Source organism: Gopherus flavomarginatus, chromosome 7 (genome assembly GCF_025201925.1).
Source record: "Gopherus flavomarginatus isolate rGopFla2 chromosome 7, rGopFla2.mat.asm, whole genome shotgun sequence".
NCBI lineage: Eukaryota > Metazoa > Chordata > Testudines > Testudinidae > Gopherus > Gopherus flavomarginatus.
In genome coordinates, this window is record NC_066623.1 from 80,356,381 (window position 1) to 80,375,413 (window position 19,033).

The 19,033-nt window shown below is 37.7% G+C and overlaps 1 protein-coding gene across 3 annotated transcripts in view; it reads left to right on the plus strand.

Annotated features, from left to right (window-relative positions):
• DPYD (dihydropyrimidine dehydrogenase) overlaps positions 1 to 17,558 on the plus strand; it is a 616,437-nt gene extending 598,879 nt beyond the window's left edge. For 2 of the 3 annotated variants that reach the window (XM_050960937.1, XM_050960938.1), the window contains 3 exons: positions 739 to 882; positions 11,707 to 11,847; positions 16,765 to 17,558. In XM_050960937.1, the coding sequence (XP_050816894.1) occupies positions 739 to 882; positions 11,707 to 11,847; positions 16,765 to 16,935 (456 nt within the window). In that variant the 3' untranslated portion in view covers positions 16,936 to 17,558. Of the gene's footprint in view, positions 1 to 738; positions 883 to 11,706; positions 11,848 to 16,764 lie in introns of those variants that run through there. The other variant, XR_007775327.1, reaches the window with a different exon arrangement.
• The last annotated feature ends 1,475 nt before the right edge of the window (positions 17,559 to 19,033 follow it).

The window sequence follows — 19,033 nt, forward strand, 5'->3', positions numbered from 1 at the left end:
ACAGAACATTTTGGCATTCAGTGATGTCTTCCAGCAGCAATATTTGTCTAGGCAAGCCCAGACATTAAAGGATCTAAAAGAGAGTGAGGACTGTGAATAGAGGTAGAATTATGAAATGAATAAAATTAAACCATCTTAGTGTTCACGTGGCACTTGTTAGCATTACTTCAACAGGCCCAGATAACTTTGAGACATCATATCACAAGGATCTGTGTGTGCTTTATAAAGTCAATGGGCACATCCATGTAGCTTTAAAACTACAGTTGGTATAATAGATATCATAGTGGGTGTATTATTGAACAATGGTGGAGTTTCTTAAGCTGATCTTTATTTAATTTTATGATTACATAATATATAATACATATCTTTCCATGTTCTGTAAGAATAAAGTTGAGTTTGAATTATTTATACAAGGTGATCAATATTTATTATGTACAATACAAATACACCATGGGAGGATAGGTGTTTGTTGAATGCTGTCTGCAATGCAGCCATTTTTTGTTACAGTGTATTATGATTTTAATATTCAAACTCTGTTATTGTTTTGAGGTCAGATCTTGAAGTTATGTCTCAGGTTTATTCATTTCTTAGTAAGAATCCCATCAACTTCAATGGGAGCCTTCCTGAATAAGAAATGAATCAATTCTCAGCAAGGCCTTGGGACTTGGCCCTTTGTTAATATTCATTTATGTGTTTTATATACTTGCTAAATAGCATATTTTCTGGTTTTCAATTTAGAAACTGCCTAGTTTTGGACCTTACCTTGAGCAGCGCAAAAAGATAATAGCCAAGAACAAGATTAAACTGAAGCAGCAAGCCACAACTGTTGTACTGCCTGAGAAAAAGCATTTTATTCCCAAGAAGCCCATTCCAGCAGTCAAGGTAAAAGAATTAAATAAATATATTTAATAGTGATCAGCCACCACACTGCTGATGCAAACAATTATTACTGGCCGTTGAGTTGGTTATTGTGTTTGTAAGCTTGTTATACAACGTTAAATAGAATGTCAAGAAAAAGGCAACCAATTTTCTATGCAGGCGCTCAGAGCTTTTAAACAAAGTGAGTGGGAAAAGATTTGTGTTTTACTTGTAGACATGTGTGTTCTTCTCCCTAATGACACTTGTCAAATTCAACAGACATCTGGGCAGCAGAACAATAAAGGTGCATGTGGGGAGAAGATGGTATTTTGAATAATAAATGTAAAGTAAAACTGTTCAAAAATCTCCATTAATTCTGGATACATCCATTTTTGGCTGCTCAATTTGAGGCACCTAGATCTCGATTTTTAGAGGTGCTAAGTGCTCACATCTCTCACTGATTTCAATAGAAATAGCTGGTGCTCAGCATGTGTGAAAATCAGGACCTAGGTTTTCAAGTTGGATACCTAAAACTTGAAAATTTTGGCCTAAGTGATTTCTCTGATTTCTCCTAAGTCACAGAGTAACTCAGCGATAGAGTCAAAATAAAGCCTCAGCTCTCAGGTCTCATATATCACAACCTAATGTTCATTCCTATATACCCAAGCTCTCCCTGCTCCTTCCCCACCATAATAATGACACAGTAGCCAATAATTCCAGTAAGGAAATTATAGAAGATGTGTGTTCTAAGGCCACTTCATATTGCACTCAGACAGACCCAAGGGCTAAAAAGACAAAAAAATCTATCTGGATCAGTTCAAATAAGTGCAGCCTCCCTCTATGATACAAAATGAAAATGACTTCTGCTAACCCTCCTGATCACATAGAAGAATTTCAGTCAATCAAGGACAAAGGAGAAATACCATGTGATTTCCATCATGTGACCTCGTCTCTGTGAACTAACCCAACAAATGATGCTTTAACTTGAAATACAACACAAATGGTGATTTAATAAAATTTATAGCTATGGAGAGGGAAAAGCTTTTGCAGAAAGTTTGCAAATACACATAATGTTCAGAGTTTGTCAACACAGCTAGAAGTCAAAACTAGGATAATTTTGAGCACTTCTGCAGCTTGTGTCAAACAGGTTGCACTGCTCTATTGACCTCCACTTCTCTTTTGGTTTCATTTTTTTGATGTACATCATGCTGATAGTGCAATCAATTTTTTTTCTTTCCCTTATGTATATGAAAAGTCCCAAAGAAAAGAGAGAACTTAAAAAAAAAAAGAAAAAGAAAAAAGGTTAAAGACTGTTTGATCCTCAGAGGTTTTACAGTTTAATTCTGTTTGTAGGGAAAGTACTGATGCAATGAGAAAACAAATTCATTTTCAATGAGACAGCTTCTACTACAGATAAACCTAAAACTCACCAGAAGTAAGTAAACCACATGGGGTAAAAGGAAGCTTAGTAGGAGAGAAAGGACAGATACAAAAAGAGACAGGGAAAGGAACAGAGAGGGAAATGTTTGGATGTATGAACAAAAACCTGAGGAAGAACTAGAAAGACAAACTCAGTAATTAGCAATAAAAAATAGAAGATAACTATAAGGACCAGGAAGTATGTTGAAAGATTGTACTGCAGAAGAGGTCCAGATCTACTGTTCTTAGTTAGGTAAAACTCTCACTGAAGCTAAGACTTTGAGTCTATCCTCCTTTAAAAGATATGTTTATACTGGCCAGCCCTAACAAGATTAATTGTTTCTACGTGTTCACGTACATGTTTCCTCTCCAACCACCCATCTGTTTATTTAGCATGTCCCTTCTTTCTGTTACTAGCCTCTCCATATAGATTACCCCGTCCACTAATTTAAATTCTCTGACAGATTTATTTATTCTCTTAACTAGCACAGACCATTATGTCCCACAAACCTACATCATTCTTGTTTGAACTACTTTTCAACCATACATTCAGTTTCTGCATTTGCCATCTCTACCTCATCGTGAGCACACAACTATTAGTATTTCAGGGGGATCTATACATGATGTTATGATTTTTGCTTCATAGTGATTTCTGATTTTTCAAACATGGTTTACAGGACTTTGAGTCTATATCTCCACATATTTGTTCCAACAAAGAGCAAAGCAGTGACTTCCTGCATCTCCTCTCATGCTGTTGTCCATGATGACCCCCATCCGTTCTATAACATCTGAAAAAGGAATCTCAGTTCATCTCATAATCTATGCAAGTTTGAGATAGATCAGTAAGGCCCACTATCTGCACCCAAGGTGCTGCAGGCAGCCATATATGATTCAGTAAAGATATTCTTTCCTTTCTTCTGGTACTGAACCAGTGCTCCAGAATGGTGTTCAGACACTGTGCTGCTGTGATTAAAAAATGAATGCGGTCATTAAAGGATGCCATGTAAAAGTACTGGTGGTGTTTTCTCATTTCTTGGCCAAAATTCTAATATGGAGTATTTACAATTTGCCAAATTCCCCTTTTTGCCCCCGTGTAGAATATCAGGGTTGGAAGAGACCTCAGGAGGTCATCTAGTTCAACCCTCTCCTCAAAGCAGGACCAATCCCCAGACAGATTTTTTTGCCCCAGATCCCTACATGGCCCCCTCAAAGATTGAGCCCACAACATTATGTTTTGCAGGCTAATGCTCAAACCACTGAGCTATCCTCCCATAGTTTAAGTTTGATGTGATATTCGTCTCCTGACTCAAAACATTGGGCAATGTGGTTATATGCTTAACAGCACCCAGAGATGGCTGTATTATATTAGTGGATGAAGTGATTCTACATACCTACATAGACAGAGAAAATGAGGGCCATAGAATTAGGCATACTGGATCAGACCAGTGGTTCATCTAGTCCAGTATCCTGTCTTCAACAGTGACTGGTCCAGATGCTTCAAAGGAAGATGCAAGAAAAACCATAATGGACTATTATGGAACAAACTGCCAAAGTGAAGTTTCTTTCTAACCCTTCCTTATCAGATCTATGCCCTAAAGAATGTTGATTTATATCCCTTCTTAAACAAATGTGACTTTGGATGTTCTCATTATCCATCTTATGTCTAATCCTTTTCTGAATCCTATGAAGGCACTGATTTCAATAATATCTTGTTGCAATGAGTTCCAGAGGTAAATTGTGTTTTAAAAAAGTATTTTATCGATTTTCTATTTTGTTCTCTTTCAATGTCATTGATTGTCCACGTACACAGTTTTGCTGATATATACGTTTCATTATTTTGTACATCTCTTTCACTACTCCTCCTTTTCCCATGGCTATAATGCCTTTCATTTTCTGTTTCTGAATCTACTCAGTTTGTAACATAACTTTTTAAAGATAGGATAACTGGAACTAAATAGGTTGTTCTAGGGCTTTGTATACTATTGATTTCTACAATGGTATAATTGTAATATTGGTTATGTTTTCTTCTTTTCTATTCTCTATGTATCCTAACATTTTGCTCTTATTTTTTTAGCACCATGACGTACTGTACAGAGGTTTTCATTAAGCTGTCTACATTGTGTCCAACTCATTTTCCTGAGTGGCTTTAGTTAAGTTATATCATCTCAAATGGCATAAGTAGGTCAGAGTATTCATTCTGATGTGCATTATTAGCTGTTGCCAACATTGAATGTCACCTGCCGTAATGATGCCCATTCACTAGTTTTGTAAAGTAAATCTGAAGTCTTTCAGGGCTTCTGTAATATTGTCTAATCTAAAAGCAATGCAAATTTTGCCAACTCACTGTTCATCCTCTTTTCCAGAGCACTGCTAAACATATTAAGCACCACTAGCCTTTTATCATTTTGAAAATTGATCATTTTATTCCCACTCTTTATTTTCTGCCTTTTAGCAAGATTCTAAGCCATCTCCTGGACTCTGTATTTTCCATAATAGTATCTAAAACAGACTTTCTGAAAGTCCAAATAAAAGTTGCCGACTGCTTCTCCTTCATTCACTACTTTTGTTGGCATGCTCAAGGAATTCTAATAGATTCAAGAAGCACAATTTTCCTTTAGCAAACCATATTGTCTTGTGTCCATCATATCATTCTAAGTTGTTCGCTTTGTTGTTTGTTTGTTTTAATGCTATATCTACTTAACATATCAATTGACTTGCTTTACCAAAGTAAAACTTACAGGTTTGTAAATCAGAGAGCAGCCCTTTTTGAAAAGACAGATGCAACATTTGCTATCTTTCAGTTTATTGGCTGATTTTCCTGAGATTGCATATTTTTGTAGGCGCTCAGCCACTTCTCAGGCTCACCCATCAGAACTCTCGGGTATAGCTTTGAGGTGCTGGTGTCCAGATCCTCTTTCATTTATCAGTTTGTTCCAGCTGCTCTTTTTATACCTCTTACAACAACTCACTTTCATTATCAGAAAGAGTAGGTATCTCCCCAGCATCTTCTGTGGAGAAGACTAATGCAAAACATTTAGCTTCTCAACAATGTACTTATTCTCTTTAATTACTCCCTAATAGCAGGACTCCCTTGGAGTCACTGATTCTTTTTACAATCTATGGATGTATAGGTTGTAAAGCACTCAAATGGTATGATCATGAGAACTATACAAATGCCTATACGGAAATAAATAACTTATTTGGGATCCCTCAGGATAAAAATTGCTATATAAATGTAAGAATGCATTATGAATATATTTATTGCTTGATTTTGAATCATTTTCTTCAGTATTTACTTCATCATCAATATCATGTTCTCACAAATTTGAGAACCTGTTTAGCCTTTTCATAGAATAGGCTTTATTTTTCTCTGATACTAATTTAGCGCCCACCAGTCTTCCACATTATATACTCCATACTTTTATTCTTTGTTGCTGTTGAGTTGTGAGTGCTCAAAGAATCTAGCTGATGAATCTTTCATTCACTTGTGTAATATGCCAAAATGGCTATTTAGATCTTAAAATGAACAATAAGACCACTGACATATGTGCTTTCTTTGGATTTCATCTAGTAGACATAATACTAGTATTGTGGACTGTCCTGTAATAAAAGGATTCCTTTTAGTGTATGTCCCTCATCTCTTGGACACATTGTGTTTTACAATGTAATCTGTGTGAAACAAGGTACAAAAAGAGACAGCAAATGCAACAGTAAACCAAGCATGAACTGTGAATTTTATTTTAAAATACAGCTTTGCTAATATGGTTAATGAAAAGCTAATCACCTTAAAATACTTTACAAGTTACCATTTAAAATGCAGTTATAGTAATAAAAGTCACTGTGTAAAACCAACACCATCTTACTCAACAGAACTGCTCCTTGTGTGTATTCAAAATCATATCTATTTACTTTCATGGCAAAATGAATTTTAACTTTTTTTTACTCTTGTTAGCACCAGTAGTCAATAGTTAATGGATTCTACTCTGATTCACTTCTAAGCAACAGAATTGCTAATTAATTGCAGTTGCTGGACCAAATTCTGCTCTCAGTTATACCTGTGCATCCCTATTGATGAGAGCAGAGCTGCACAGGTAAAACTGAGGGAAGAATTCAAAACCAGTGGGATTGCATATAGGTATAATTAAGGACAGAATTTAGCTTGCAGGATTTTATTGCTGGTGGTAATGCACAAGCAAGAAAGAACACAGCTTGACTTTCAGAATCTACCTTGTGTTTTCAGGGCTGGTAATTAGCAAAAACATCATCATACTGTAAACTGTGAAAATTTAATCTGGAGGCCATTGAGAGACAATAAACATGGAACCCCTTGATGCCATTTTAGAGAGTAATTTTTTTGATGTGTAACTGCACTTTTAACAAAAAAGCCAGCCATTTTTTCCTGTACTGCTTTTTTCCTGAACATTTATTTTTTGATCCAAGCCAGAAGCTCTGAGGTATTTTGAGACATCGCACCTGTAAACCATCATGTAAGTACTATCAGTGTTTCTTTACTCATCTAAATATACATGGCACTTTACCGCTAAATAAAGACAAAGATCTTGCTGTAAAGATGGCACTAAGGAAAAAAAAGAACCATCCAACAGTATAAAAAATCATTTTCACAATATTTTGGCGCCACGGCAGTGACTCTTTACAGTTTGTAATATGTATATGTTTGATACAGCATATTGTGGTAAACATTTCCTCCTTCATATCTGAGATGCTAAATTCCCACGCAGGTATATTCATGTGTGCTATAAGAAGCAGCATGGGAGTTTGCTAAAAGTTAGAAAACTTAGCACAACACACACCTTTTTTTAATTGTCCTTAATTGTAAGGAAGATTCCTTACGCTTAATTTATTCCATATACTTATGGGAATGCCTGGTGTTCCTAACACTCTCCATTCATAGAGTTTAAGGCCAGAAAGGACCATTATGATCATCTAATCTGACCTGCTGCAAAACACAGCCCATAAAATTACACAAAGTAGTTCTTGCATCAAGTCCATAAATGATTCTTGAACTAGAGCATAGCTTTCAGATAGATATCCAGTCTTGATTTAAAGACTTGCCATGTTAGAAGAATCCACCACATCCCTAGGTAAATTGGTCCAGGTTAATTATGCACACTATAAAAAATGTGTACCCTATTTCTAGTTTGAATTTGTCTAGCTCCAGCTTCCAGCCACTGAATCTTGCTGTACCTTTGGGTACGTCCAGACTAGCCACCGGATCGGCGGGTAGCAATCAATTTATCGGGGATTGATATATCATGTCTCATCTAGACGCGATATATCGATCCCCAAATGCGCTCCCCCTCAACTCCAGAACTCCACCAGAGCGAGTGGCGGTAGCGGAGTCGACGGGGGAGCTGCAACCATCGATCCCGCACCACAAAGATGGAAGGTAAGTAGAAATAAGATATGTTGACTTCAGCTACAGTGTTCCCATAGCTGAAGCTCCGTATCTTACATCGACTCCCCTCCCCCTGCCCCTCCGCAGTGTAGACCAGGCCTTTGTCTGCTAGAGCCTTCTACTGTCAGAAATCTCCCTATGCAGATACTTAAAGACAATGAGCAGTCAATGGAAAGCTGCATCACTTATATGATACACTGGTTTTATATAATTTCAGCAAACTCTAAAATGAAGATGTAAAATTTAGTATACAGAGACACCATGTGGATTCATGACATACAATGGAGGATTTTGCATCTATTAGTCAATGAAGAGATCACATAGTATCTAATATTGTGATAGACCAATTGATGATACTAAGACATATATTTTAAACTGTGACAGGTATAATATGAACAAGTGCATATGTACTCTTTAGCAAGCATGGATCTGAATTTTGCAATCAGATTCCTTGGTCTCTGTAAGATTTCAAAACTGAATTCAGTAGCAACCTGGAAAATGCACACCCACATTCTTTTTTCAAAGTTAAATATGAAAATACAAATGAAAATTAATTTCTATTCATATTTATGCTATCGTCAAATATTCAGTGTGCCATATTTTTATGCTGAAAAGGCACTAATGCCCTGTAATTGTTGTCAAGTGGGAGCTGAAGGTCTCAACCGTTGGCAAAGAACAGTTGAAGCAGTTAAGCAGGCATTGAGGTGTTGTTACAGAAAAGGCAGTTGAGTAATTTGGCACTGGGAAAGAGATGCACCTGCACTTTCCTTTTCCTTCTGTGTGCAGATATGGTGGTTGACTTAGCAACCTTTGACAGAAACTTCCCTTCTCCATGCCTTCACACAGATTCTGCTACTGCATTATATAGTGATGGCTAGGTGCATTAGCTGAAAATGTCACCTCATACTATCATTTAAATTATACTGTCATTTAAATTATACTGTCACATAAATTATCATTGTTAAGTCTCAGAGTTCAGGCAAGCTTCTGGAGATGAATGGGAGCCATTCACACCCCTCAAGCTCTATGCCGGCTCAGGAAGACCAGGCAGCATCAGTTTACATTTAATTCACATTTTGAAGCTTTCCTTTGCCATCATAACAGCTAAGATTATATTTATCTTGTTTTGAGAGGTAGCATCAGGGTGATGTGGGAGTGCTGAGCACCTCAGAAAATGAGGTCATTGCAAATAATAATAAAACCCCTTAGTTTCTGACTCCCAGTCCTGCAGCAATTTGTGGTTTCTGAAATTTTAGAAAATAAGGCTTTAGATATGGTTAATTTAATAAGTAATACAAATACAAATAATATACATGTACATATTTCACAATGGATCCCATTTTTGAGAGATTACAATAGGATGGAACAGGAAATTGGTTGTTAAAAAACTTGATGCAAGGTACGTTGATCAAATACCTTGTATTCCTGGATAATGAGTATTTGTGCGTGTTCCACTGAAGAGTACAAGAGGAAAAAGTGGGGAATTTTGCATCAGGTATTTTGATCATGCAGATGATACCTAAACTGTTTGAAGCGTGTAGTTTTAGACAGAAGGTGTCTGTCTCTCATATTGAACTTGACCTGCAGGGATTTCAGCTGGCTTGGATCAAACCCATAATGATAATCACAATTATTACCTGATCTACTATGGAAAATTAGTAGAAACTCAGTACTGCAGCTCCTATAATGTACAGCGATCTAGCTAGTACTTTGAGTTATGCATATTTTTGAAGCAAAACGTAAAATTTACCTTCGTGTCACAGCTTTCATTGTTTAGTCCAAATTTATTTTAATTATGTTGAATCTTTAACAGATTTTGCAACCTCTGGTCCTTTGTTAAAAGTCAGTTTAGCTAGCACCTTTGCATAATATCTAGGCAATTTACAGAACTATGACGCTTTTAAAATGTGCTGATGTTCAGTCCCACCACATTTAGAAAGCAGGAAGTTAAATAGGCTATAGCAGCATAAATCCCAATCCTGAAATTCACCGTGTTCCACACAAAGTGAATTGCCATAATTAACAACTTGCTGTCAATAGGTTTTAGCAAATCAGACAATGCAGCAAGGCATATTAAGTCAGAGATATGTACAGGAAGTTGCCTTGTCTGATGGGGAAAATTGAGAGTTTTGCTGCTTTCATGATTTGATTGAATTCAGTTATATTTTCCCCCGAGATCACTGTCCATGAGGCTAGTATCACAGTAACATTCTTTTACTGCCAATGCCAGTACACACATTAAAAATATAGGGCATTAAAAATTCAGCATATGCTAACAGTTAGCACACAGCAGTATCTGAGATACCCGGTTTCCCTGTGCTTGGAATATAGAGTAACTATTGCAGCTTTTTAATACAAGCACTGTAGAATACTACTTTTAATATGTGTGTGTATATATATGTAAACATTCTTCTTTTTGTGCAGACAGGATTTGAGAAAGGGAATACTTTCCATTTGCTCTGGGCACAGTTGATTGTGTATATTGGTTCAGGGCAAGATAGCAAATCACCCCATTTGTTTGTAAAGGATGAAATCAGGTCACCCTCTGCAATGAGCTTTGTGCTAGAATGTTTCCACCAGGAATGTTATGGAGCAACCTTTGCAGCAGCTCCTCGGGCACTACTGCAACCCATCTGCTACCGATTGTGCTGCCTGCAGCTGCTACAACTCCCTCAGGAGAGGGTTTTGGGCAGTGGAATGTTGTAGTTATTGACCCAGTGACCATGTCCCCAACTCGCCGACAGAGTAAGGAGTCTCTCTGCCCCTCGCGGTGTGGGTTACCTGTATGGTTATTGCAAGGAAGGAATACAGAAGTAGCAAGCCTGAGTACCACTAAACACTGTGTTCTTTTACGCTTTATAAAACAATGACAACTGTTTTTCACTATTGCTGAAATGTCTTGCGTACTTCATGTGTCAAGCAATGTTCCACTTAATCTGATGAACAAACAAAAATAACCATGGCATGGGAATGTTCTTCATCATGTGAGAAAAACCAAAGACAATCACTGTAACATACTGTACTATTAGAGTGTTTTCTTTGGGGGATAGCTGTGGACAGTTAAATTAATCCCTAGAGACTTGAGTCCTATTCCCTTCTCTGCTATCAACTCACTCTGTAATCTCTGACATGTTATTGAACTTCTGTGTGCATCTGTTATTCCACATGTAAAATGGGAACATGACACTTACCCACCCTACTAAAGTGCTAAGAGATCTACAGCTGACAAGCACAACACACAGGAAGCACAAAGTGGTTTACATTAATGTTTTCTACTTTTTGTTTATGAAGAGAGATGAATTTGTTTGCATCTGATGTGTCACATTTAGCCTTCTCTAAGTATAACTGGATGCATTTTATTCAGCAAGTGTTTAGCGATCTGCAAACTTCCATTCACACAGGTAGTCTGCTTGAAAGCAAAAGTGTTGTTCCCTCGAATGAGGATTTGTGGAATGAGGCCCCGGTATTGTAAGTTTGCAGTAAAAAGCTGATTCTCAAACCATTTGCTTGTCTTTCTAAGGAGAGAAAAGCAATTGTTGTTCTCTTTGTCCCTTGTTCTTTAATGATGCCCCTTTCTTTTCCTGCAGTGAGTTCTTAAATCTGTGCTAATGAAAAGTGACCAAGGACAACCAGATTGCATGTGCTATGTCACTTCTCTTTTGTGCCCCATTTTTTTCCCTGTAGTGCTACACAATAGTGGCTAAGCATAAGTTAATTAAATAGCGCATTTAAAATGAAGTGCTAAATGTGGACAGACAGACACTTGTAGATCTGCCTGAAGTTTAATTTTTAGACATTCAATACCCTTTATCTGCATTTTACAATATAGGAAGTATGAAACTTGGCAAATTTTAACATTTATTTCAAAAACAGTAAACATTGCCGTAGTGTCTGCAAGAAACTCCCACATTAAAATACTGTAGAGTGCTCTTATATAGCCATAAAAAAACAACAAAAAACACAAAAATAGAAAACTTGGGTACCTTCTAAATGATTCCATTTTTTCTCCCTAGGATGTAATTGGAAAAGCACTGCAGTACATTGGAACATATGGTGAGCTTAGCAACACAGAGCAAGTTGTGGCTCTGATTGACAAGGAAATGTGCATCAACTGTGGCAAATGCTACATGACCTGTAATGATTCTGGCTACCAGGTAAGAACATGGCTGTAATTAGCAAAAAGGCACAGTGAGTTATCTTTCTGTTGCTGAGACAGAAACAATCCACTTTCTGTTAACGAGCATGTGACAAAAATAGCTGTGTAAAATACCGGCTTTTAACACCAGCATGCTCCTAAGCTATACTGAGAGAACCCTGACTGATCCGATTGTAGGGGTTGTCCATGCATCAGTCATTGTGGACTTTGTTGGAGATTAGTGTTGAATAGAACAGAAACTCCTCTTCACAACCTCTTTTAATCCCTCAGAAGTTATCTCTATGACATCTACATCATCAGGATTTTTTTGGTTTGTTTTTTTGGTTTTGATGGGAGGTAAATAAAGGAGGACCCAGTATGGACTGCTGCAAATTCAAATTCTTCAAAGGTCCTCAGGTAACTAAGGGAAAGTAGGCAGGATTCCCCCCTGTCAAGCCCACAGGGCAGTAGGAAGAAAGAAAATATGCCCACTTGCCAGATACCTGTTCAAAAATCTAAACCTTGCCAAAGGTTTGTCAAACTAACTAAGCTGGAATCAGCCCTGATTTGGGAGAGATTTTCATTTCTTTGTGAATCAACCCTCCAAGATGATGAATTAACTTTCACAGGGAAGAAGAGAGGGCGGGCCTGGTAGGTTGATAGGTCCAGAAATCACTGCACCTGGCATATGTCATTATTTTGAGTTGGGAGAACTGTTCAAAGCAAACTATTTATTCCTTGACAGTAGCATATAGTTGTGTGAAATTCACTGTTAATTCTGTGAACTATTCCTTGCCCTACCATTGCACATCTGCAGGATTTTGAGGGACTTCCCCATCCAATAAGAAGATAGTAGAGCCGGGATCAGCCATTTTAGGTGACCTGTTCTCTTCTCAAACCAAATTAGGATCCACTAAAATCCCTATGGAAGTTAATACTCCTTGCAGCATTACTTTTCATGACTCCTACACACCCAGTATAGGAGGCTGTATTTTAACTAGGCAACATTGTTATATTTTTCAGTGGCTTTTACTTTATTTTGAATTCAGTATGTTTGGTAGTTAAACTGATTTTTAACTAAATATAATAAGAAAAATAACCTTTCTATGTAAAAATCACTTACCACAACAAGTAACCTGGGGAAAAGCCAAGCACTAAAAAAAAAACAATAAGAGAAAATAAATGTTTAATGTAAACCCAGACTGTGCTAAGACAGTAGCCTGATTTTTCTGGCAATGATGCTGAGGTTCCTCCTGGCCTAGCAGCCTGCGGGGCCTTCTCCCCTTTGTAGGATCATAAGCAGCAAAGCTCCCCTTGCTGTCACTGCATTCCTCTGCTCCACTGCAGGGTCACGCCTTGTAGAGCAGAGTTCCTTGATTTAAATTTCCATTCAGTCCACTAAACCATGTCATAGTCACTGTAAAGTCACGAGACCTAAGCTTTCACCCAACTACCCTAAGCTATTTGATTAGCAAAAATTATCCCAATAGGAAATGGTTTTAATGTTGTAAATGCAAATGCAGTTTCAAAATTCAAATTCAAAAAGCCATTTTTGTCATTTTGAATCAAAATTTGTTTGGTAACTAAAGCAGTTAAACCATGATAAGTCTTGTAAGCACTCTTTGTAAGGACTCAGAGGACCTCTAATGTCTTTACACAAACAGAAACATGGATACACACTGGACAACAAGCTCCAGATTACTAAACACACACAAGGGCAGTGCTTGTTTTCCTCTTACACAGCTATTGCTGTCAAGCATGTCCATTGGTGGTTTGCAGGCTGGAAGGGTGTGAGTTTGCTGAGGTGGGGCAGGCAGATCGGACTGCAAGCCTGGTAAAGGTTAGCTGGCAACCTGCAGGATGTCGTAAGTGCCTGCAAGCACCAAGCAAGCCATTTGTAAAGTTCATTTAGATAACAGAAGTTACCAGAAAATGAAGCATTCAGAGGAAACAGTGCATCTGACTCCACAGAGGCATTTCAAAAAAAAAAAAGGGGGGAGGGCGGGGGGCGCTAACTCACAGAAAGCAAAAAACCAAGCAGTGCACAGTATGATAAGATTGTGTGGGACACAGAAGACAAGACAGACACACAATAACTGTATCTCTGTTACAAAAGATTATTGTGGTGATGCCCTTATAAAAAGTTCTACACTATTCTACAGCAGGGGTAGGCAACCTATGGCACAGGTGCCAAAGGCGGCACATCAGCTGCTTTTCAGTGGCACTCACACTGCCCAGGTGTCGGCTACTGGTCTGGAGGGTGCGGGGGGCTCTGCATTTTAATTTAATTTTAAATGAAGCTTCTTAAACATTTTGAAACCTTATTAACTTTACATACAACTATAGTTTAGTTATATATTATAGACTTACAGAGAGAGACCTTCTAAAAAGCTTAAAATGTATTACTGGCATCCGAAATCTTAAATCAGAGTGAATAAATGAAGACTCGGCACAGCACTTCTGAAAGGTTGCCGACCCCTGTTCTACAGTAACAGTCTAAAATACTGGCCCTTACAATGGCAATACTGCAGGGTTGGAGGATTTTACTGTAGAATAGTACCATATTTATAGTAAGGCTAAGATACAGCAAATAATCTTCCCTGGGCTAAACTGGAAAAATTTACTTAAAACACCTGTCTAAATTACAGGTTCCATGTGCCAAATTGATCCTATATATATATATATATATATAAAAAGTAGGAATGTACAGGTGTGGCTGAGGACCATGGTAGCATACCTCCAAACCCACAATGCTGGCAAGAGTGCGAAGGGGGCCAGTGAACCATGCATAGGAGAAGACACTCTGATTTAAGATATAGACCATGGCTCAGATCCTCAACTGATATGAATCTTCACATTAGTGAAGCTACACTGATTTATGTCAACAGGAGATCTGGCCCTATATCTACTTGTGGCTCCTTCCTCTCTGTGTGGTTAAAGAGATGACTGCTGCTGCCTCTTCGCTTCTATTTATTGTGCCCACAAAAAAGAGAAAGCAGCACTGCCTCTAGCATCCGCAAGAAACTGCCCTTTCTACTCTGACGTGCATAGAAGTTTTGCAGTAGTGTTTTCCCTTTCATAAGATTTCCCACCTTAGGGGAGGCTGTAGCCCTTAGGGAGGTAAGAGTTGATTTCACATTTAATGCAACTTGCTTTGATATAACTTTAAAAAATCAGCAATAACAAGAAAAAAAAAAACCAAAAGAAGTCCCCTGAAGCTTTTCATGATGCGAAGAATGTTTTTTTCCATCTCTTACTTGCAAAGGGATTAAACATAAAAAACCCCACAATTTGTCTTCTGCTGATGCAGATTTTTGTGTTTCCAACATATTCAACTTGCCGGACACACCCATCTTTTAGTCTCCGCAGAGACCTCACTTTGTATGACTACAGCAAAAAAATGTAATTAATGTGAAGTTGAGCACAAATGAATCAGAACTTCTGAGTTAATCATTGCCACATCACCATATACTATCCCCTTCAAGAAATGCATTGTCATTAGAGATAGATGAACCACTCCTGCTAACATACAAAACCTTTATTTGTCTCTCAAACCAGACCAGAACTTGGAGGTTCAGACTGGTTCCGGTAATACTTTGGAGAGTGAGATGTCAGCTTACTGCTACTACTATTCATGGGCCTTTTTACTAGTGGAACACCAAAATACACATTGGGAAACCTCAGATCTCTTATGTTCTTGAGTGTCAGAGCTTGGGAAGCCCAGAGAAGGCCATATTTAAAGCAGTCAGTGCTGCTACTGGAGCAGACTGTAGAACCTCTCCTAAAAACGCTGCCTGTGATTTCAGAAGGAAACGAATACTCTCTTTCCCCCAGAGCCTACCCTGCAAGTAGTTGAGAAGCTCACCGAGTTCCCAATATTGGAAATACCTGCATGCATTTCACTTTACACGGTGTCAGTAATTTCATTGACGTCAATGTACCTACTCTCGAGGCATGAAGATGAGTGCCTGTATAAGTCTTATGCTCATAAGTCTCCTATGATTAATACTCTTATAGTAGGGTAGGAAAAGGCCACATCAAGAGCCCCAGTGATCCTACATCAGAAGATCAATACATTGCAAGGGAAGAATGAAAGTTGTAGGGGAAACAACATGGAATTCCTTGAATTTTCCACTTTAGCTCTCTGCCTGTACAAAACTTCCTGCTCTAATTTACATAACCAACATTTTGTTTGTTTCTTTTTTACTCTGTCTGTTCCTCAGTCAATGAAGAGTTTGAAGTTAATCTGATTTTGTTTTTTAAACTGGTATTTTATAGATGTCTTATTGAAGCTACAATTATGACTTCATATTAAAAATCTTTTTTCATGCTAATCATTAATGAGGGCACAGTCCTTGGAAACATCAGAAATTAAATCCTGTCTGCTCTCACCCCAGATGTCCCTTTTAGCTTTCTAAGGCTTGCAAATAAACTGAATCACAAGTGGCAAAGTATGTGCCATTCCTCGCTAGATATTATTAAATTAGGTTGTTTACATCTTGCAGAGAATAAAAGTAAAAAAAAAAAAACCAGCATGATGGCATTTGCAGTCTGTCTCATGTGGAATCCATACAGGACTAGTCTGGATATCTCTTCTGTACCAGTAAACCTGGTGAATTGCTGTGTCATGAAAGATTTTCCTCCCGTGAAGGAAAAATATCTTAATGAAAGTTTAAACTTTGTGGGCCATATTCATCTTTTGGGTAACTCAATTTACGATATAGGGCTTTCAGCAGGGAGTAAATTGGCCCTATAGTTCTAATTTTAAAATGTTTTTCCCCCTAGAATTTAAACTACTGCAATAGCTGCAGTGCACTATCACACACACACGTTGTGAAGTACAGAATACTGTACTGCATAAAATGCAGATACTAAAATGGGGCTATTTTTGACCTTTTCCATAAGTGACATCAATACTATTTATTTCTTGTTGCAGGCTATACAGTTTGATCCAGAAACCCACCTGCCCACTGTTACTGACAGGTGTACAGGATGCAATCTCTGTCTCAGTGTCTGCCCTATTATTGACTGCATCAGAATGGTTGCCAGGACAACACCTTATGAACCAAAGAGAGGCCTGCCCTTAGCTGTGAACCCAATGTGTTGAGGTGATCAGTCCAGCAGTTAACGTGAACTTTACATTTCCTTGATGCGGTAATTTGCTTTCCAATTAGTACTTGAAATTTTAACTGTATTAAAATACGTAGTGTTGATAGTCCTTATAATGACGGCTGTTTTCTCCAGTGATTATTTTAAGGCAAACTATTTTCTTAGATTTCAGAGCAGCAACAGTTAGTCAGTTATTAGCTGTCAGTTGTCCATTATGTAAAGCGCAACTTTTTCTTTTGCAAATTTCTGTATTTGATGTTTAATCTTTGTAGAGTTTCTAGTTTTAAACATAATTAAGTGAGCATTTTTTAACTGACTACTGTTCAACATACAAGGAAACTGTTTCCAAGGAGACATTTTGTAATTAAACATTACATTTAATTGCTAAAAAGTTTCTTTGAAATTGTAATTAGCTACATACTATGCAAACAAAGCAATGTGGGGTGCTATTTGTCTATGAAAAGAAGTGAAAGGAGCTTTAAAATAGCGTTTCCAATCTGGATTAATCACTTTCAACTGCTACAGTGTACAATATAGTATTTTCTTAATGCTTTCTCAATTCAACCTTACATTAGACTCTTCTAAAAATATATTTGCTAACCAATGACCTATATTGCACTCTTCATATTTTTGACTTGGTGTTTAGACTAAGATTTCCTCTGTTGAACAATCACAGCACACTTCTTAAAATGGTTTAAACTGTATTATTACAAAATCCAGGTGTTACGTCAGGTTTTGATTATTAGCACCTTTTTTTCTGCATAGACATATTCTAAATAAGTAACTTTTTAATTATGCCAATTAATGCTTCAGCAACTATAGTTCAAAGATCTCGTTACATGAGAATGGAATATGTTACCTCTCCGTGTCTCTCTGTGGCTACATCTACACTATGAGTTTGGGGTGTAATTTCCAGCTCAAGTAAACACATTTGTGCTAGTTCCCATCAAGCTAGCATGAGCTGTGCCTCCATTGTCTGTGCTATGGTGGCTACATGGCTATTTATACTCATGCTAGCGCGAGTATGTGTATGCAAGCTGGGAATCACACTCCTAGCTCATAGTGTAGATAGATGTAGCTTTTATGGAACATGTACTGGGTTAGGCTCTCTCCCCACCCCCCATTCATCCTGAGTGGTTGTGTTTGGCTACAGTCATGTTACAGCCCAAACAAAATATAGATTTGCCAGATTGCTAAAGAGCCTTAGCTATTTTTCATTCGCACTAGGAGCTGTCTCATACAAATGTATTGCTATTTTCTTTACCCATATCTGAATATAAAGCCATTTGTTTCATAATAATGTATCTGTTCAGTTAATTATGTGATCAGGAAAATTCATAACCTTTGATTATACACATTTCAGAATTTTCTGTTCTTCTGTTTACATATGTATGCCTAATTATAAATAAATAGCATTAATCAAATTGGGTTTTTTGTGTATATTCATTTACTAAACAGGTTTTCTTGTATGTGGCATTTTAAGTTTGCTGTCAGATGGTCTTTCATGATCCTAAAATTCACTCCAAGATGATTAATGAGTTAAGTTACATATGCATGCTCATTAATTGTTTAGGGTGCCATGTTACGTGCTCCTCACCCTCTCAAAAATCTCTGTCCTCCTTTATCCTCATCCTTCTTTTCCACCCTCTGACTCTGCCTCCACCACACACACATTTTGCCTGTCTAGCTTTTTTTAATGGGTCATTTACCCTGTAGAAAGTATCTCCTCTACTCTAGCATGATCTATTTGACAGCTGATTCTTACTTGATGTTACCCTTTGGTAGTTATGGACCAACTAAAAGCTTTCTCTTGCTCTTTCCTTTCACTGTTTGCAAACTGAGATGGTAACAAATATTTGTGTTGCTTAGCAAATATTTCCATGGGATTTTGTTGGAGGCCTTGGGCCTCTATTTCCCATAATAATATCTTTTCCATACCACTGTTCTCATGGTGAAAGCCCTTCAGCCAACTCCATCTGTTGGGAACATTATAGGAGGAGCTAGGTCTTGAGATTGTATACATACAGCCTCTGAATCTCTTTCAATCAAGAAGCTGGTTGGGAAGCACTGTGTGCTTGAGTGAGGGTTGCACAAAA